The following is a 22,235-nucleotide window of genomic DNA, read 5'->3' as shown; positions in this document are numbered from 1 at the left end:
CTGAAAGTCAGCGTATGACCTCAAGGGCCCTGCACCTGATACACAAAGCATCATTTTGTTTATTATATCACAGTGCTTTCATGTTGCCAGGCAATTTCACCATCTCTGGTTCCAGTGTGACCCAGTAAAATACAGAGCATCTCTGGCAGCGTGGGGGGGGGGGGGGGGGGGGGGGGGACTGACGGAGGCAGGCCAGTAGCTCAGCAGTGCTGGCCGACTAAAAACAACGTGGTGCCAGTAATAACTGAGGCAGGCAGGGCCATCGCTGATATTGACACCTGCTGCTGTATCCCAGACGAGCATAAGGAAGTGCCAGATCCTTTTTTCTGCTGTACCCAGCACAGACACATCTGCTGACATGAACAAGCTGCCGTGGTTTAAGGAACTTTAACTTTACCGAACACATGCAACTTTGAAGGAATTATTATGTTTTTAAGTCAAAAAGAGACAACTGAAAGATTACAGAAGGCAAAACACAATAAGGACGTACATTTTAGGCTTCCTCACAAAAAGGACTTCAGTTCACTTCCTCTTACAGTAATAATAATTGATGGGATGAATACACAGTGTCCGGGACTCGTGCTATTGTTCAGGCTTTGTTAAACCCAAAAGATATTAACCATAAATCTGAATAAGGCGACTGACAAAACACGTTGTTTGGGTTAATGACTTCATACAGTGAACGGTTCATCAGGAAGTGTGCAGAGCGTCTCGAATGAAATCTTTAATCAGAAATCCCTTCAGCAGCATTGGATTGGATTTTTATTGCAGTCAGTGCATTTGGGAAATGGACTCGCATCACAGCCACTAATAAAACTGCATTTCTAATTTTGTAGGCGCCTTTTTGGAGAGTTACTGGATGTTGCAAAGAAATGATAAAAAGAGGAAGTAAGCGCAACCTTCACCTTCACAATCTTATCATCCAAAAGCGTCGACATGAAATGAAAGAATTCAGGCACAAATCATGACAGATCTTTTCAAAAGACTCTTATTAGCTGTTCCTCACAGAATCCTTTCAGAATCATTCAGTTAGTCTGCGATAAAGTTAGTCAGTGAATTAGTATGGGTACACACATTCATTGAGAAAACTATCACTTAAGGTCAAATAAAGATATTCTTGGAAATAAAATCCCTATCTGTAGCAGGGACGTCAACAGTAAGCGTATCTGTTGCAGTGTCTGTATTCCAACATTAAGCAGTGTAAGTTGTTGTTTTTTTTTGTTTGTTTTTTAAATCATCAGAGATGAAGCCTTCACAGAGCAGCTGATAAGAAGACCTGCAGGCTGCTTGCAAAAGTCCTGGAGCTGTACAGAGAGAGACGAGTGTGCCTTTTCGTGATGCTAAAAGTTGCTGAAGTGATGAGGGGATTTGAAAACTGAACGTTCTTTCACGTCTTCAAAACATGTTCTTAGCTGCAAATCCCAACATGCATTCTAAACTACAGCATACTAATGTAGATGAACGCTCAAACAGGGCGGAAACGACACTCAATGAAAGTTTGCATGTTCAGGTCAAAAGGAATGGATGCATCCACCCATATTATCATTTTCTTTTAATCAAAAACCTTTCAACCTTCAGTGTGGTAACGCGTAGCAAACTGGTGTAATTTTCTTCACGCGGTTGGTGAAGGTAAACATGACTACAAACCAAAATATCAGGGATTCAGCGCTGCCCTGGTTGCCATTTTGTTTTATTTGTTGCTTTGCACCAGACATCCATTTACGTTTACATCAAAATCATTTTCTTCATTTTCGCTCCCAGCGAATCTCATTTCACAAGCAGCATTTAATCAGTGTTTTGTGGGCTGAACAGATGCAGGCTTCACTAAAAGGTACGCTCATTTTTTATGAGGGAAGGGCAGCGTCCGACACTCGATCCGCCACTCTGCTCCTGAATGAAAAATCTCTCTCGTGCGTTGATATTTAGTGCAGACATTTGTGGTTCCCAGAGGATGAATCCTGTCGACTAAAGCGATGACTTGACTTCTCATCCAGCACAACCAGCCGGCTGACATTTGTGGTAAAGAGGTAAATATGTGAACAGCTTTGGATAGGAAGGCTTTAGTTTTAGCCTGAGATGACTTGTGTTCAACTATTTGATTCCTCTGTCTTCGTCTAATGAAAACAGAGACATGGAGGAGTACAAAGAAGCGCCTAAAGCCGTTAAGTATCATCTTAACGCCAGGCATTCCTTTGTTGGGGCTTCAACTTCAGGTGTTCCGCCTGGCATGCGTCAGCCCACCCTTACCGAACGCAGACAACATCTGAGACGCTGACCGGCACAAAGGACGGCTTGGAACTGTAGACCGATCAATATGGTCGAGGACACGGGCATCGCAGAAGTTTTAAAAGTGCCAACTTTCGACGCATTCTACAAGCCACCGTGGAGAGGCACAGTGCTCACTAAAATCAACCAACTCTGTGACGCTAAAAAGAAAGCGAAGAAAGAGGATCTGGCTTCAGCAGAATGTGTTGCTTTGACAGGAGACCGCTGGACCTCCAACAGTCACCTGGGTGTGACGGCGCACCACATCACTAAAAACTGGGAACTTGAGTCAATTTGCTTTAACCGTAATGAAAACAGAAGAGCGTCACTTTTCAGATGTGTGTGCTCCAAAAAATTCCATTCACCTATCCTGTATTTACTAAGGAAAAGAGCAATGGATAAGTTGCCAAAATTGTTCAGAATTAAATTTATCTTTTGGATTCACAAAATATTTTATTCTTTATTCATTATCCATTTGTTATTAAAAAAATTAAAAAAAATGTTATATCCGCTTCTTGTCATTTATCTTTCTGTTCTAACCACAATACACAGAAAATGTGAATGTCATATTGTCAATCAAAATCAAAATGAATTCACAGCAACCCTGTGATAATCACATTAGATTAAAAATACATTTGAATCGTTTCCTCAAGGCGACTGTACGCTGCTATGTTTGCTCTCTCCCCACGAGGAGCCATTTTTAAAAGTGCTGGAAATTGAAAAAAAAAAAAAAAAAAAACAGCATAAAACTTTTTTTCTTCTTCATTAAACGCACTATGGATGCAGCTTTGAGAAGTCAAATTGTTTTCAGTCAGTAAACACACCATTCGGGCAGCATCCACCACACGTTTGCTGGCCTGCAGTTAATGCTGAATAGTTTGCAGTTTACACATTGTTTAACAACTGAATATTTTGCTCATTGTTTTCTTTTCAGCTGAATGTTAAATAAAAAGAAAAATTACGAAAAACAAAATGTCGTTGATTGTAGAAAGAATATCTTGGGTGTCGGAAATTGGAACTGGCCAAGGAAATTGAAATGAATGCATCTCTATGCTAAAGCCCCATTTTGTCTGCTAAAACCAGAAAAAAAAATGATCTACATACACAACTGGGACTACTGTATCCATCATGTCTTGAGGCTTTTTTAGCAACAATTTAGCATTCAACATGAGGCCTGCACAAGCAAATCAGGATAAACACAAGCGTTTACAATGACTTTACATGATGCAGCTCGTATCTATGCTCTGCTGTTGGCCTTCAGCGTTCAGCATCCTATAAGATTTAATCCATAGTAATTACCCAGGCCACTTGCAGGAGCATTTCCTGATAGCTGTTTGCAAATCAGATCCCTCTTTGTTCGACACTTGTCCACATTCAAATCAGCTGTGACGTTTGGCCCCCTGCCTCAGCGTCTGACTGACTCTACGAAGAGCCACTCTTCTCCGGGCTGAAGAATGCCTATTAAATGTCTTACTGGTGAAATAATGAAAATAGTTTGCATTTGCATAAACAAGGATGGCAGTGGAATGAAGCCCCCTGATTGGGGAGAGTATTTAGATGAGCGAACGGCGCTTAGGCTCGTTGCGACAGTGCCTGCACTGAATAAAAATTAGAGTTCGCACTGAAGTTTGTGCCTTCGTGCAAAAATTCACTGAGAGCACAGAGAGAAGCTGCTTGAGGGGAAAGCTATTTAGGGGGCAGAAAAATGTTGCAGAAGAAGTGGTTTTTATGGATTTAAACAGTAATTAGTGCCAAATGAACTCCTGTATAAGTCAAACATATTATCAGCTTTTTGAGACAAAGCCATGGCTGCGAGAGAATAATAACATAACCAGGGAAAAAGAATGTGGGACACCCACCGAGTGCAACGTTAACATAATCAGCATAGTAATAAGGCTTCTCATCTACTGGCAGCTCTTCAGCTGTGGCTGGGCTACGTGGGCGCAGGTCAACATCAAGAGGTAAAGTGGAGGGAAAATGTGTCACCGGTGCCGTATCCGTAGCTCAAACGGCCGCCTGCAGTATGCAGTGTTCATAATCTGACGCATTGCCTGCGAGAAAATTGTGTTTTTGTTATGCTCACCGTAAAGAACAGCTCGGCGGCAGTGGGCTGGAATTCAAGGGCCCTTGAATGGCCCTACAACGGTTTAAAATTTGAAATTTAATCCATGTCCATCTGGAACACGTTAAAACAAACAAGTTTGAGTTTTCTTTGCCAACTGACGAAAAGAGATCTCATGTCCCACCTATAAAACAACGGCTGTATGCGCTAAAGTAAAGCCAAAGATATCAGGACAACTGGAAACTTTGATCTGATTCGGACACCACAAATCAACGGCAACACTCGTGCCTGTGCCTTTCCTCCGTGCCCCCAAAATTTCAGATTTTCAGGATGCTGACACAGTATCTGTGCAAACCTCAGAGTGCAGGGCAGACTTATCAGCACAGACTCAAGTTTGGAAATCAAGCCTAATAACGCAACATATCAGGCGTAAAGAGTAAGAAACCTAAAAGAAAGAGAGATGCCAGCCACACTTACCATTCTGACACAACCTGCAGTCATGGATTTGTTTCCTTTACATTCGACTCCTCAGTGATTCGGTCTGTAAGTTTTTCTCCTCTGCTGAATCCTTGTTGTTGTGCGATGGTGTCGCCAGACTGGTGCAGATGCAGAATTTGACTGAGGCCAGAACAACCCCTTCAACGATGAGATCTAGTTCAAATCTTTCAAATGTTCCTTGCTTTCTGGCACGTCCGGGAGGAGTTGAGCTTGCTTTTTATCCTCCCAAGATTCCATATCTGGTTTTCATGAGGGCAATTCTTAAGAATTATGACTGACATGTCTCTCCTTCCGTCACCCTGATCTGTTCAATGATGAAAAATGCTAACATTGATTTATGCATTCACTTTTATATTCTTAAGACAGCTGTCTTTGATTACCCTCTTATGAATAATATATCCTCATATAATAAATTATTGATAGAATTACTAATCAATCTTCCTTTTTCAAAGTCAAAGGTTCCTCTTTTTGTGGAGTTACTCAATTACCAGATGCAGGCTGTCTCAAGTTTTTTGTTGTTGTCGTTGACATGTCTGCAGTAACTAGCTTGAGCATTCCCGCTAGGATCATTTCTAGAAGCCCCACAGACGGACGCGGGAAGCCTGCCGTGTCCGCACGCTGTCAGGCCAGACAGCATGTGAGACGGTGGAAACAGAGACCGCAAACCAGCAGCGGAGCAGCTACCTGTTGCGCTGCTGCCACATTGTCAAGGAGGGCGATTACTTTTAAATCAAGCTCTTAGCTGTGGTTCAGCACTTTCTGGGTTTTCAGTTTTGATAACGGTAAGGTCCAAATGCACTTCGTGCGTCCCTTTCTCTGCTCCTCTCAAAAGCATTAAAAGGATTACGGGCGAGTCCTTTCTCAGCCGCACAATAATCGGGCGGGAAAAGCAGCAAAAGAAATGCACAACACGCAGACAAGCATCCTTTGAAGACACATTAATTAAATCTCTTGTTCCACATGAGTCACTATTGCTGCCCTTCGCTTTGATGCGATCATGTTTCCATTGATTCCATGAAAATCAACCTTTGCGCCGCCCAAAAGTACAGACAGGACTATATAAAGAGCACTTGATTGGTTTTGACAAGATAAGCTACACACAGCCTCACTCCTCGTCGTGACTCCAGCTCAGTCGCTCCCTCATGAGTCTACTTCTTCCTCTTTTTCTCATAACCCTCAATTCAACAAACTTTTTTAATCATTTCCTAAACATCCTGCTGTTATAAACAGGCTTTGTTAGATTTAAAAAATATATATTTATGACAAACTGCTGCCATTGATTTCATTATCTCTGTTTTTTTCTGCTTTCCCAGCTCATTCCCAGTAATATTGCGAGTGCTGCCTCCCCAGATGAACCCATTGGTCATAAAGCAGCCCTGAGAGTTAATTGCAGCTCCATTAAGAAGTGGGATCGGGATTCTTGAGCCCTGATGAGCCATTCTATCTTGATTGTGGCTATATTTCAGGAGGGAGGGGAGGAGGGATAGTGGCGTGTGAAATTGAGACGTCCATCACAACCAATCGGAGACAGCAGACGGAGTGGCGTCCACCTCCGTTGCTAATGGTGATGCCACAAGGACGAGGCAATCCCTCCACCCCCGAGCACTCAAGAGAATGCTTTGGGACATTTTGTTGCCATGGCAATGTCGAGATGGGGCCATCTTTGGTTTTAGATAAGTCCCCACTCTTGTCCATAGCAGTAAATATTGCCAAATAGCAGTGGCATTTTGCAGAAAAATAAGGAGATTACAGCAAGGAAAACACAACTTCTGAAAGGGCTTGTGGACAACAGTGGAAAAGCATTAAGATGGACAGAGAGGGAGTCAGCAAGGAGACTGACAGCCTGGCATGCTAATGGATGAAAAGTCTGCACTGCAGCCACATTTGAAACACTTCAGTGTCCTGGTGGGCCTGTCTAAAAACGGGAAGGTTTCTGCAGCGTGTGTGCGTGTGTGTGTGTGTGTGTGTGTGTGTGTGTGTGTGTGTGTGTGTGTGTGTGTGTGTGTGTGTGTGTGTGCGTGTGTGTGTGTGCAAGAATGTGCTTGAGTGTGCGTTTAAGTCTCCATGGAAGCTGAGTAAAAACAAAGGAAGGAAAGAAAAAAGTCAACTATTTAAAGTAACACAAGAGAATATGGCTTCTTTTTTGGGGGGGCTCTTTGGCTCCCCCTACAGTTGAGGGATGTAACACCACTCAGGTAAAAACAAACAGCTACACACGTGAATTCATGTTGAAGAGGCTATAAAGACGCCCACAAAAATGTCAAGCAACCGGGAATCCTCCAGGCCCTTCAGGGCAGTGATGAGCATAACAAAAGTGAATGCACTTCAAAACAAGTCAGACGTACTTAGATTTGAGCTTTTTAGGTAAGATGAATCTATTTCTGCAGTTTTAGTAAAAGCATTCTTACATTCTGTGTAACATGATGAAGTAAACAAATAAACTTAGTGTGTGTGATCTCGGTGCTGCAGAATTATTGAACAAGTGGTATTAAACTGTATTAAACATGAATTTTGACCAAAGGAAGAAAAACAGTTTTGTCCTTCGCAGGGATATATACAAGCTTGCAAAAGTACTGGTGTGGAGAGTGTTCTGGTGACTCAATGATAATAGTTATTATTCGTTTTTCCTCAAATGGGGTTCCACAACATTAGGAAAACATACCGGGTGCAATAACAATACTGTGACGATACGACTTGCGATACATAAACAAATATTTCACTATACGGTGATAATCTAACGTGTATTAATGGGACTGCATTCCACCTCTGGACATGTGAATGTTAATGAGTTGTTGAACATTGCGTATCACTGCAAACCTTCCTCCATATGGAATATATAATAATAATAATAATAATAATTCAATAATACACCTGTGCTTGTTCATGTTTCAAGTCAAAATGTGCATGTTGATACAAACTGACCCTTTTTTTTTTTTTTTTAAATATGTAGTGCAATACTCTTCTCAAATTCTATGTTACAGGTGACACTAAAGAGTGAAACAACATATCTGGTCATTAAGGCATATCCACTAACAAGGATTAGGGATGGTTATAGAGACCTGGAACTTAATTAGAGAATCAAATCGAGTGTCAGTGCCACATTGATAAGCTGAGATAAAATTATGCCACGTGACACAGTAACAATGTAATATAACTTCTTTCTAACATCTAAACTTTGATCTCTTTATGACACCACACCCACACAAATGGGGATCTTTGCAGCTGGAGGCAGACAGCTGGACAATTGATAGGTTCAGATAATAACAAATGCCTCTAACTGCCATGCAGCAACACCAAATTACCCCCTGACCATCCATTGCAGCACCCTTTGATATTCAGTGTGACCGAGTCAAACGCCTGGCTCCCACGTTTAATTTAGGTAATGAACCACATTAATCTTTGTGATTAAACATCTCTGAGCAAGACCAAATCAAATATAAAGTATGCGAGGACACAAGACACGCTCAGTCCTCGATCATTGATAAGCTTCCCCTTAGTCTTGGCATAAAAGACATTACTCTCCAACTTGCAGGAAGCAGATGGACTGTTACAATGTTAATATGCATGTGTTGTACCTCCTCTCTGACATTTCCACTCCCAACAGCATCAGGCTAAACCTTCAAAGAGTGATAATAAATCCAGGGCCCTTCAAGAGAAATTCCAATCTGAGAGAGGCTTGAGATAGATGTTTGTAGTGATTATAGAGATGCAGCAGCAGCTTTAAGCAGACAGACACAACATGGATTTAGCCTTTTATTTTTAAACCATGTTGTTTTTTTTGTTTTTTCTTTTATAGTCAGGCCAAACCTATAATCATTTCAGGCGCTGCTGGATTTGCACCTTAAGAGGGAAATCAATTGCCCAAATGATCAAAAATCCCACAATAGGGCAATCGGGTAGATTTCTTACTATGTCAGACCTTTGCGTCCCTTTTCTAGAAATTTGAGTCATTTAAAAAGATGTGAAAAAGAAAGCCAAAATAAAAGTTAAATACATCTTCCCATGAAAAGCTAACTCAAATACAGAGCAGTGACCATTTGCATAGCTGGACTTGCAAATGCCACTACGCCAGCGGAGAGGGGAATTTGGCTTCACAGACGTGAACCATCCAGCCCCACAAGAGATGCACTGAAATATAACTACTTTTATTAATACCCACAATGTGGCTATTAATAAAACGTGCCCATGAAATAAGAAAGCTTCAGAGCACAGCGGAAATATTCAGGCACTAAAAATAATGTCCATCCTTCCTTTGAATCTCAAGTTGCACATGTGCTCCTTTTCATTTTCTTGATACGCGAGCCAAAATCTATTTCAGAAGCAACTGCTGCTGAAATATTAAAAGCCTGGACCTCGGCAGCAAAACACAGGTATAAAATGGCACTTTAGGCCTCATTAGAGGGTGGAGGGAGAGAAAGCAGTGTATCCACTGACACTAAAGGAGAATGATTCCCATTCTGCTGCAGCCTACGCATCCCTGGCTGAGTCCACTGAAACTGGAGGGAGACAGACTTTCTTCTTGTTTGGAGTTGCCAAGGTGGGAAGTGAAATATATGCACTGGAAATGTGTTGGGGTTGGGCCCATTTAGACTTATTTATGGTTTTCCCCAGCAACAGACTGCCAGCGTGCCACAATCACTCTGTCGCGCTTCACAAAGTATAAGTATATATTTCCTGAAGCATATCCACCCAACCAGGATTCAGCACCACCTTAAAAGTTTGAAATCTGTGAAACCTGCTTTCTGTGTCCCCTTCATCAACTCCTGGCGGCGGCCGTCTCCGCCTGATAAAGCTCGATATCTTTTTCTGCCAACGAGGCTACACGCTTTACAACATTAACTCTATATAACATCAACATTAACCAGGATTTTGCTCTTAGAGAAGCAATAAGCACGGCCCTATAGTCCCCCCCCGCTCACAGATCCCCCTCCTCATACATGTACAGTGGATTCTTTGAGTGCACACAAAGCTGTCTCAGATTAGGCAGGGATTAAAGCTCTGCTGCCCACATGGGCTGAACCAGCTGGGGCGTAATATGAAACCTTATAGAGTGGCAAGCTCAGTGTGTCTCAGTGACAAACAGATGGCGAAGAGGTCGCAGACCAGTATAAAAAACCTACACATCCATTGCTGGAATAAAAGTATGGGGCTGGGATTTCTGCTGAACCACATCTCAAATATAAACGCTAAACGACAAACTGAAAACTCCATCTAACGTCTCAACTGGAATGTCTTTGATGAAAAACTTTCTTTTACCGTTCAACACAATCCGATTGATCCTCAAAAAATATTCAGAATATTTGGAACATGAGTAAACATGAACGTGTGTCGCCGTACTGAACAAAGATTTAAGCAACGTATTCCACGACCTCACTGACTTTGGTAAAAGCACAAACGACACCAAGAATCCTCATTTAAAGACGCTGCAGGATCACCGTGCTGTTTCAGTGTCAACGCACGCACGCAAATAAGGAAAAGTCAAGAAAAGCTACCGGAGAGCCAGAAGGCGAGAAAAACAAAAAGAAAAACACTGTGAGTTTGAACACAACAGTGAAAGGCTTGATTTCAGCGAAAATGACAAAGCTGTGGGCAGAGATGTTAGCAGTGTTTCGTGGCTGCGGTTAGTTGATTAATCAGCCATGTTATCTGTCGCAGAAGTGAGCCCGTAGAAGGCTATCTATTTTCGTAGATGGCTGCTAACGTTTATCTTAGGACAGTTTTACCTTGAATTTGACAAAGATTTTTGAGATGTGCTCCCATAGATGTGAAATCAAAAGCATTTCCTCCTCCGAAGCCTTTTCTTTTCTACCCAAAATATTTCCCAAACAGCAGACTTTGCTCATCTGCTTCTTCTTCTTTTTCTGTTTTTTCCCCATTCTTTATGCAGTAGCTCTTTTCAGCAGGGGTTGTTATCCTCCTTCAGCTGTCACCCAAAACTGACTGATACCTTTCACCGTCTTAAAGTCAGAAAGAACAGCGCATAACGCAGTTTTTGTTGTTGTTGTTGGTAAACCTTGAAACTGGAAATCGGCCCATCCCTAAAGACAATGTAGATGTTTGACAGTTTGTTCGGCTTTAAAGGAGACAGGATAAAGGAGATTCAGGAGTTTGTCCTCTGATCCTCATGCAACTGATGCAGGTTTGGGACCGATCCCAAAGCTTCTCCGTGCTTCTCCACTTTGCCTCCACTCAGAAATGGTTCGGGTTGAATGTTACGGTGAGAATCAGAATATTTGGATATTATGGGATACGCATTTCACCATTCGTGCTAGGCACTGCTCAAACTGGACACTAGAAAAGATAAAGAGCACACTTCTGATGGAGTGATGTAGCTCAATAACACGAGTGACTCTCATTCTTTCCACCTTCCAAAGACCAGCCCGGCACAGAGCTCCACACTCCCCCAGCAAGTGCTCTCCATCTCTGCCTCTCTCCAGCTCAGCTAACATCAACAGTGGGGAGGCCTTTTAAGTTACTGCAATTTTAGAGGCGCTCCAGGCTACCGTCCCTCCATCTGTATAGTACATTTTGATCCTAATAAACCCATAACCAGCAGGGTTTTAAACGGAATGTTACGGTGTAGTAGAGAAATCAACCCGTCCTACTGGAACGCATGCTGATCATTTCCCACAGCTGTTTTCTAACCTCGCAGCCCTGATCCTTTCATTTTATTTCCACTGAAGACACAGTATGAACGAATCCAACATCCACAAAAAAATAAAAACAGATTACTGTCACCACCAGCTGTTTTCTGGGAAGGAATTCCAGTGAAAGCTGAATGGCCCGCCCGCTTTACTAAACATACAAACAAACAAACAAGCCGTTTGCCGTCTTTTGCTTTACTCAGGTCTCATGAATGCAGGTCGGAACAGGTGGAGAATCATAAGAAGGGTGACATTTGCACACCGGGTCCCACCTAAGAATGAGAAATTAGCTTGTAGGGGTTGAACATCATGCTAATTTACCATCCTGAGCGAGGCGGGAAGCACGGCGGAGTTTATCAGGACAATGAAAGCGACGTATTTAGTTCAGAAACACATTTCTTTATTTGCTATATATTGCTAAGACGACTCAACTGTATGAGGATGAAAACTTGTAGAATTTTTGGCCCGAAAAGAAATGACAACATTCTGGGACTTAGAGTTCAGTGAAATTAATTAAGATAAATAAATGCGAAGGCAAGGGAAAAGGCTCATTCTTAAGATAAGCTTCGACAATGAGCCACATTACGAAACAATCCCACGCTAAAGCCTCACTTTATGAATTCAGTTGGATTATGCACTGATCAAAATCTCCAGATTCTGTTTGATGTGCCTCTTGGCATCTCAGGCATTTGCTAAGCATCAATATCAAGTCTTTGATATTGTTTAAGATGCCGTTAGACTGCAGCAATGAAGTCTTGTTTGGGTTTTTTCTTTGCTTGATGCGTGACTTGAATATCGAAGTGATCTTACAGCTCTTAAGTCTTTCATAACTCAAACTGACTCAAACTCATGACAAACAGAACCAACTTCTTATCCAAACACACCGCTGTGACTTTTTTTTTTTTTTTTTAAACTTGCCTATCACTCACAAGAAATGTGGATTGTTTCCTCCCTGTGGCTTCTGCCTTGAACTGAGAGATAGTTGGCATCAGTTAGCCCACGATCCCTTAAGCACATCATCAATGCCACAGAACAAAACCACAATATCAAAGACACCGCGGCAATGACAGCTCTCTCTTTGGTGCTGCCCCGCTCCGAGGCAGCCGCTGCGACGGCCCGACACACGAGACAGGCCCTCCCTGAGAGAGACGAGCAGGAAATTCATTCTGTCAAAACGTCGGCCGCGTCGCACATCCTGCCCAAGCAGCGTGTCAAGACTCAGGAGGAGGGGACAGCAAGGTCCTCACACCAGAGGATCCCTAAAGCTGCACACCCATCTATTCAAGAATCATGCCAGACTGTATTTACCAGGATCATTGACCAACTTTTGCACATATCTAATCAGAGTTAAGACTCTTTGGTCACTCCACCTCACTACATCCCCCTGTAGCTGTCTTGTGCTCAGTTTAAGGAGGTTAGAAATGAGAGGTTGGCACACTTTAGTGCCTGGATGCACTACACAAACATTCAAAGCTCCCCAGGCGATATATGCATACAATTCATTTAATTACTCTTGACTGGCCACCTACTGTACTTTACAACAGTATTTTAAAGGAAGCTAGTTGGGGTAGCAATGATATCAAGCAGTTCAATCCAAAATGATCAGATATTATTGTTATCTTATCATCAAATAATGCATCAATTAGTTTTTGCCCCTTTTCTTTTTCTGGTTCTTTTTGCTAAACGCTCACCTTAGGAAAGGCTCATCGTCATTTCTTCACCATCAAGGGATTCTTGAAAGCAAACGCATTTTGTGAGCTAAACCACAGACGACAGGGACAGCGGCCTGTAATAAAAGGTCTCCCTGCTGGCGCACATTATTCACTCCACGTGCGGAGATGAGAAGACATTCACGCACGCATCCTGATGTTATACAGAGGTTAGGGTTTGCTCTCAAGTTAAAACGGAGTCAATTAAGCAGTTGTTGAGAGATGCTTTATGAAGTGACTGTGTGTGTGTGCACGCAGGGTTGTAACAAGTGCAGGAGAGTCCGTGTGTGTGTGTGTGTGTGTGTGTGTGTGTGTGTGTGTTCGTGTGCAGGGACGAGGTAAAGACCTGCAGACAATCTGCTCTGTTCGCCTCCTGCTGGGCCACCAGCCCAAATCCATTTATATCTCTGAGCTGTTGTGAGGCTGATAAATGCGCACAAACATACACTCACACACACGGAGCGGCAGAAAATCCTTATAAAGCAGGCAAGTGCATAACTCTCGGGCTTTAGTAAACTCAGCACGAGCAGGGTTTTGAGAGAGGATCTGTCACGACCTTTGCCACATGTCACACCCTGCGGTCTGGTGGGGTTTTTTCCTGCTCACGCCTCATAGACTCTCTGTAAACTCAGCAAAATACGTTATCCAGACAAATACCGCCAAACTGACATAACGTCAGTCTGTAAAGTCCATGCACTTATAAAAATAACTAGCTCACTGACTCCTTTTTATGAAACGGGTCAGCACACATGGACTCTCTCTCACACACACACACACACACACCTACACACGCGCATGCAAACAATACTCTGAGGCAAACACATGCAGATCCTCATTAAGCTTTCAAGCTCACCTCAAGCCTCCATGGCTGACTGATGCCGCTGGCTTATGATGGATTAGTGGACCAAACAACAGAGTCTGGCTGAGGACTTTCTCAAACAGCGAATGAACACCTTGTCATTCGAATGTAAACACGGTGGATTAAGAGACAGAATGGGGGAGGAGACAGGCGGTGTCAGTGAGGGAATCATTAACCGGAGCGGCTTCAGCCAGAGATCACTGAACTTTTTACAGAGTTCACGCCACAAGCCTTTCCAAACTGCTTCCCCGATCCATGTCCCATTATATCCATCCTATGTTTAGAGGTTACTATGAAAGAAGCGCTTTGAGTTGCAAGAGAGGTTTGGTTGACGGATTCATGGAACAAATTTCCCACAAAGAGCAGTTGGAGCCGTATAATGTTACTGCCATGACAAATGGGAGCATTGACTTCTTATCAGTTCTTCCTTCATTTCAACGCACTCCCTTGATATCTAGAAAGTCCTCCCTTAAACATTAACTGGAAACTAAAAAAAATAACTTTCTTTGTCAGCGGGACAGGTGTTCACGCTAATGCTTCGCTAAAGAGGCTAATCTTCCAGTTTGATGGCATTTGCATGTGAACAGAGAATTCCTGCGAGAGCCGGAAATCCAAGGAGATGATTGAAAATCTAAATGAGAAGATGGGAAGCAGGAGCCAAATTACAAAGTAACGACGACAAGATATAAGCAGGCAGAGGGGGAAAAAAAAGAGGGGAAATAAGTCTGGGTAAAGGGTTCGTCTCCTGCAGGTATTCGGCTGGTTTACTTTGTAGGCAAAGTGTGCTTGATGCTGCTTTTATTCAGCAAGATGTCAAATTGAACTACAATCCATGAGGTGATTATGATACAGGAGGAACATTCAGAGTGAGTCAGAGTGAAGAGACCAGGCAGAGAGTGATTGGCGATGGTTAGTTTGTTTTGGTGCTCGGGGCTATTTCCTGGATTCCTGTGGACTCTCTGTTTGCCGTTAGCTGGATGATCCAACAGGTCACCAACCTGCCCTGTGGTCTGAGGTATGACTCACTCATCAGCAAAACCCCTCTGACACCCCCCACTCCTGTGAACCAACACCGACAAATTCACATTAACATATGTGCACCAAATGGGCAGATTAACACAAAGATATATATATACCAATGTGTATATATGTATTTATATATACACATTGGTATATATATACATATACCATGTTTCTACAGTATATTGCTAGTGTGTATTTCCCCAAATACACACTAGCACAGATGTATATGTAACACTGTATGTTTATCATTTATTATTTAATCCCTTTTTAAAATATATTCTCCTCAGCCCCACAGTGATTTTTAGATAAAACTAGTAATGGTGAGTCAGTATTCTGGTGGCCGTTCTGCAGCAGACTTTAGAGGCTATTACAGAGCCCAACAGAAACAGAGGTGTGGGCAGAGGTCTGTGCCTCCCTGAGGGAATTAGGATTGATGGTGTTCATTTGAGAGCGAGTCTGAAACCAAGTGATGAATGTAATGATGTAATTCCGGCTGCTGGATGGGTGCGAAGGGGGGCGAAAAGAAAGAGAACCAAAGAAATCGCGTGTACCGCATGTATCATTTTAATTAGGCTATTACTAATAAGCTTGAGATCTTCACTTCAAGCGTGATCTTGGGTAACATGAAAAGCTCCGCACAAAAAACTGCACTTACTCCTTCCACTATTTTACTATTGACCAACAAACCACAACAACTTCCATTCTTCAGCCCAGGCCAAACCTGTTCTTGGTTCAGTTTAAACAACATTCCAGGTAAACCAGTTCGGCGGAGAATCCTAAACCCTGTCTCACCTTGGCTCCAACTACAAGGAAATGCACCGAGCCATTAAAATCAACAATTGTCCCCAACTGTAAAAACAATTTGCCAAATTAAAATTATGGTTCAAGCAATGATCCATGAGGCACAACAAACATTTTAAACACCGGGTACTTATGGCGACACCGAAATGAGACACAGGTTATCAAATCAGGCATCAAGTCACTTTGACATGTTACAGAGGGCAGAAAAGTAGAGAGACACATTGGACTTGTGACACTGTACCTGCAGGGTGCATGGTAGAAGGGATATCCAGGGTGGGGAATGTGATTGCAGTAGCCGGATTGATTCCACATGGTGCTCCTCTTGTTCAGTGCGATGTCAGCTCACAAGTGCCAAGGGCCGTTTCCCGTTTCTCTCTGCTTTCTATTTCTAGTGCTGAGGAATCAGACTGAGGCTTCTGGGAGTCGCATTAATCAGCGCCGCTTCACTCGTCTTTTGAGTGGCTCCATGGGGAGAGAAGAAGAAGTGGTGGGTTTCACGGCTGGGATTGCCGAGAAGACGAGGCGAGAGGACGATTTGACGAGGCGAGTCCAAACAGGGATGAGATGATGTCAGGTGAGTCAGGTCTGCTGTGGTCTAAACACCTGGAAATGAAGTCTGCTCTCACCGCCCACCTCACCTCGACGGCGCTTGGAAGTGCTCAGCAAAGTCTGAGCCGACTGCCCCAGGTGAAGTCTGACATTACAGGTCACTTCCTTCGTCCTGCCTCCAGCTAGTCATTTTCCCTCTGTCTGAAATGTAATCAGGGAAACCAGCTGTCCTTGAGGTCAAACTTGCTCGGCTGTATCTTTAGCCTCTTTAACCAAGTGATAAATCATGTGTCACCCCGCTACATCTCAATGATTCGGAGCGATCCGTCAAGAGTTTTCAAGCAAACAGGTGCAAATCTACATCTGGCAGCTTTTAAGGAAAGCAGAAGACTTCAGAAACATGAGTTTATCTAACGGTCTCTCTTGGCAAAAGGGAGCAGTTTATGCCATCTACCAGTGCGAGGCATTCTCTCCAAACTTCACAGGTACCACGAATCCATCTCTTGATGACGGGATCAGGTTCAAATCCACAACCCCGCCTTCCCTTCCACTGTATCTAGTTTGCCTCTGATGTAGCTGGCGCAGACGCAAGGGCTTATTCCCCAAATCACCGGCTTCTCACCGGCTCTCCAGCCTCACGAAACAGCAGCGGTGCACAGAGCTGAATGACTGAGCATACACACAGTGAGGAAGGGAAAAAAGAGAGAAAGGCGGGATGTGGCAGACTGAATCTATCAGGAGAGAGAGAGAGAGAGAGAGAGAGAGAGAGAGAGAGAAGGAGGAAGAGGTTAACAGAGCAGAGCTGCATTCCTTTTCCCGCCTCGTGCTCATCTGTCGGTATACACACCGCTGGGGAGGAGGAGGAGGAATGTGCGTGAGAGAGGACGAGAGACAATGTTAAGGAGAGGGAAGAGGGACAGGATGTGACACTGTTTAAACGCACTCAAATGTGATTCGGTGTCATTTAAAGCCCGAGTGCACACATTTCTGTTGAAATCTCCCATTATATTTGCCTTTTTTGAGAGGAAACCAAATGCCTGTGATGTTCATGAGATCAAGATCCAGCCCAAAACGTCTCTCAGCCAGAGCAACAAGATTTTATGTTCTTATGTATTCTATTCGAAACCATCAACTTTACTTAAAAATCGACTGGAGAGATTACATGAGAGCAAAGGTATTGAAAGTAGGGGTGGGCGGTATGCACGGTATCATACCTTATGCGGTATTTTTCACCAACGGTAGAGATTTTTTTGCCATTCCTTATACCGCAATAGCTCATGAGTCCGGCAGTAATGCAAAGTTTTGAACATCCGCTTGGATATGCCGGGCGACAGTAATCGCAAGACAAGTAATTTGTTTTACCACCTGCGGGCTAACCATGCTCCGGAATATGAAACGAGTCAAAGCCGGTGTTCTGTCGATTTCTCCTACTTGTCGAGATTTGCTACTTTGTGGTTTTGCGCATGCGCCGAGCCGATTTTCTAAGTTTCGTTTTCACGCCCATAATGTTTTGCTACCCTGCGTCTCAGCTGGTGTGTAACGGTAACATCCTCAAAATCCTGATTATTTTCTCTTTTGGAAGGCATGCAAAGTAATAAAACACTTATCGTATTAACAAGCAGTTAGCTTAACATGCACAAATGGGGTGTCTGAAACATGACGCATATTTGAGCATGTTGAATAAGTGGAAGGCGCCTATGAAAGTTACGTTATCCAAGAGGCAGCGGCTTTTCTCTCACAGAGTTTGTTCGAAGAAATGTACCTTTTCTTATTTTTTAAATATAAATATAACGTATATATTTTTTATATTTCCTGTGTTTTCTGTTTTGCACAATAAATTTAATTTAATATTGCTGCAAACATCCTGATTGAAAGTGTTTATTTGGTGCTATGGTAACCACTGAGAAACTGTTCTGTTGTAATTTATAAAAGTACCATACCGCGATATATACCGTATACCGTCAGTGGCTCAAATTTTACCGGGGTATACATTTTAGGCTATACCGCCCAGCCCTACTTGAAAGTAGAAGTGGGTGAGGACATCTTAAAAGTGGATGCAGACCGTGTGTTTTTAGTCCAAAACAGTTTAGCCTGCAGGTGAGAGGTCACCTCTGTGCAGCTAAAACAGAGATGTGTTGTCTCCCTAGAGAGGGGGACAATTCCAGTGCCCTACTAAGCAGAGTACTGCCATGACCCTGCAGCAAGGACAACTCCCCTACGCCTCAGGAAAAGCCGGTGGCACCGACACAAAGCTGGCCGCATGACAGTTCTACTCACTGCGGGTCAAAGTCCAGATATGTAATCTGCTGTTAAAAAGGAGCTTGCAAAGAGAGAGCGAGCCTTGACAAGTTGAAACTGTGCTGCCACTGGCCTCATGAATATTTGCTTTCTTTTTGCTCTCAATGAAGGGAATACTGACTTTCAGACCCCATTAACTTAATGACGAAAGCTGTCAAGTGGTGCAAAAGGCGTGACTTTATCAAATAAGAAATGGAAAAGTTGACGTTTTTCGTGCATACTATGGTGCATTTATGAAATCTTGCTCCATGTTTTCACATACTTACTCTCATATTGCATCACTGTCCTGTGTGGAGTTAAATTCCCTCAGCCTAATAGTTAATGTTGAGACCTGTGGCATTCACAATTGGGGAAAAAAAAATTGCACTAATGGAAAAACAGCAATCTGCTCATTTCTATAAGAACAGAGTGACTGACAATGCCCTGTTGTATGTGGAGCTTGTGTTTCATTTTCATGTCTAATGGAAGCTCACACAGGACATTTCCCATGTAACAAAGCCCAGAAAGTGCACTTATCAGTGTTTTAGTGTGTGTGTGTGGGGGGGGGTGACTTTTGACATCATTCAGTTTTAAATTTATTCATACACCCTGAAGGAGCTTTATCATCATTATCATCAACTGTGGTGTAATTGGCCTGCAACAACATGTGTTTTTGCAGAGGTGAGAGTGCAGAAAGAGGAAAGGAAACAAAAGGAAAAGGGGGTGGGGGAGGAAGGAAGGGAAGGGAAAAAATAAAAAAAAAAGACTGGGAGGGCTGAAATAGAGGGGATGGGCCTGCCCGTCTCCTGCCGTTTGTTTTTGTTGTAAAATTTAATTCCAGCACAATCTAATCAGAGTGGGGAAACACAGGGGACCCTGCTGCTTCCTTGCTTCCATCCTCCTCTGTCTCCGTTGTTGCTATCCTTGTTTGAAGAGGCAGGTGGACACAGTCCGCCCACACACAACCGTACACAAACACGAGAGGCGTTCTACATCTTCTGCAAAGCCTCGCGGAAGATCAGATGTGGAGTAAACTTGAAAAGACAAATAACGCATGCGTGCGTGCGTGCGCATGTTGGCAAATACGAACCTAAAATCTAAAAAGAGTGAAAGTATCAAACCCTCTATACAGTGCACACGGCCTACAGTGCACATACAGAGGATGTCGCCTTGCAAACATTTGACAGCTGTGTTGAATCATTATGTCAGTGGGAGTGAAGGCAGGAGAGTGATTTGGCCTGCAGTTCAGCTTATCTGGCTTTTACAGCCCAAACCCCCGTATCACCGCTTGCTTTAAAATGCACACACACAATCTCCAAACAAGCTTCCACCTTCTCATGCCCGTTGTCAAGGTCACAGCTGAGCCCATATTTCTGAAAATCCGGAAAAACAGCAACACCTCTGCCCCCCACGAGTGCGAACCGTCCAGCCTGGCCAACATCTCAAACATTTATGTTGATCAATAAGACTAGATAGTTGGAGATTTCTTTCGCTTTGAAATCTAACTTGACGGCTCATTTCTCTGATATTTTCACCTCAAAGATGATGCTGCAGACGTGCGAGCGGAATGCACAGAATTCAAAACATTTCTACCAGTGCGAAGCTGTAAATTCAGAGACGGAATTGCAGCAGAAGACGTGCACTCGTAAAATCTCCCCTTCATCCTCCTCCCCAGCGGCTCAGAATACTCAGAATACTCAGAATATCAATTTTTATTTAGTCTCTGCAACATTTATGCAAGAATTACTCCCCCGGCCATTTTAAGAAGCTGAGAAATACAAGTTAAATTTTGCAGTTGTTTTGTTCCTGCACGCCGACTTTGTCCTCATTCTGAAGTGAGACACAATCTCTTTTCCTTCCTCATTTCCTGCCCTTCGCCAGTGTTCCGTCGCTCCTCGGTGGGACTCCATATTACCGAAGTTTTCTCAGGAGGACTTGATCAGTCAGAACAGACCTCGTGGACAAGCGGCTCGTGGCAAAGGCCGCACGTTTCCAGATGCAAAATTAACACACAGCAAAGAAAACTCTTTGCACGAGTCCAGACAAACAGAGGACTGATTTTTGTGTTTACGTGTGAATAAGGGGATGGGTTCACATGTTGTTGTTTATCTGGTTGATAACATTCGAGAAGGTGCTTGAGAGGCCTTGGGAGGAGCCCCATAAGCTTGGATGATGCAATAACTTTGGATGTGCTGTGTGTGTCAGTATCCCTGGGGATCTTTTGATCCAGATTCTTCAGTTTCTCTCTCTCTCACACACACATACACACACACACACACAATCCCCCTATTAATACACCTCTTTCTTTCCCGTCATCATGCCTTGACGCCTCACATGTCTCAAACTAGAATGTGACACCGCAATGTTTTATAAGCTGGATCTGATCCAGAGTTTTGGGAGAAAAAAAAAAAAAAAAGAGAGAGACGGTCTCTTTAAAACTGGGGTCTCAAACTAAATGTACCTGGGGGCCGCTGGAGGTAGAGTCTGGGTGAGTCTGGGCCGCTCAGAACACTAACGGTTCTTCAGAACATAGGCTTCTCTAGCCTTCTCCTTGCAGCCAGAGACCGGGAGATTGGCGTCTGCGCTCTCATCAAGAGCGACTGAAAATGCACGAAAATGTTTGGCTTTCTCGCGCAGAAAAAGTCAGACCTCACAATCGCTTTGCGCCATATTCTCTCTACCTTCGTATCACTACGGGCTGTGCAGACCTAAGTGCAGACCGAGCAGTCCCCTCCTTCCGAGCAGAAAACACCGACACAGGAGCAGCTATCGGCAGGTGGCTGAACGCATTGATATGAAGGGACAGAGAAAATAGTACCAAGCGATTGTGAGGTCTGACTTTTTCAGGATGAACGATTTTGTGATGCAAATGTATTACTCTTTTGAACACATATTATTTTGAGAAGCAAAACGCTTTATTTTTGTGGCCCCAGCCAACTAGCCGGACTACTTTCGTCAACGCCAAAACGAGGCCAGAACTCGGCTCACAGGACGCAGCGGAGGGTAAGTCAATGTTCATAAATAATATTGCTAATATGGGATGTCATACAGCTTCATGTCAAAAGAGGCGAACTATCCCTTTAAGGCTTTCCATAGTGATATATTTACATGTTTTGAACCTAATACCTAAGAATTTGGGATTTTCTTTTTATTTATTTTAGTTTGCCCTTTCTATATATTCTGAGAGGGATTTGAAAACTTTATCATTGTTCATAGCTTTTTTGAGCGCTTCGTTATTCTTGTCATTATCACATTTATCACATATCATTTTCAAATATATTCAATTCAATTCAATTTATTTTTATTTATATAGCCCCAAATACAACAAATGTCATCTCAAGGCACTTAAATAATAAAGTCCAATTCCAATTGGAATTTAATTCATTGTACATGAGTGTTACACATGAGTGTCAACACATGTGTTGAATATATGCATATGCTATTCATGTAATTATTTTCCCTCACCTATTGCAACACTGCTCTCTTTATTAGGTTACTAGTTACTCTTGTTGAGTCCGCTCACTTCCTAAGTCCTCTGTACCTTACAC

General features: G+C 43.1%; 1 protein-coding gene across 9 annotated transcripts in view; it reads right to left on the bottom strand.

Moving 5' to 3' along the window:
* The window catches only part of LOC142384308 (pleckstrin homology domain-containing family A member 7-like), a 127,663-nt gene that overhangs the window by 79,729 nt on the left and 25,699 nt on the right, over positions 1-22,235 (bottom strand). Inside the window, exon 1 of one of the 9 annotated variants that reach the window (XM_075470457.1) lies at positions 16,103-17,058. The exons of the other annotated variants lie outside the window; for them this stretch is intronic. Within the exon in view, the coding sequence (XP_075326572.1) occupies positions 16,103-16,173 (71 nt within the window). The 5' untranslated portion in view covers positions 16,174-17,058. Of the gene's footprint in view, positions 1-16,102; positions 17,059-22,235 lie in introns of those variants that run through there. 9 annotated transcript variants of the gene reach the window in all.

Source organism: Odontesthes bonariensis, chromosome 7 (assembly GCF_027942865.1).
Source record: "Odontesthes bonariensis isolate fOdoBon6 chromosome 7, fOdoBon6.hap1, whole genome shotgun sequence".
Classification (NCBI taxonomy): Eukaryota; Metazoa; Chordata; class Actinopteri; order Atheriniformes; family Atherinopsidae; genus Odontesthes; species Odontesthes bonariensis.
The sequence above is the reverse complement of the archived record's forward strand: the minus strand, read 5'-3'. Positions and strand labels throughout refer to the sequence as shown.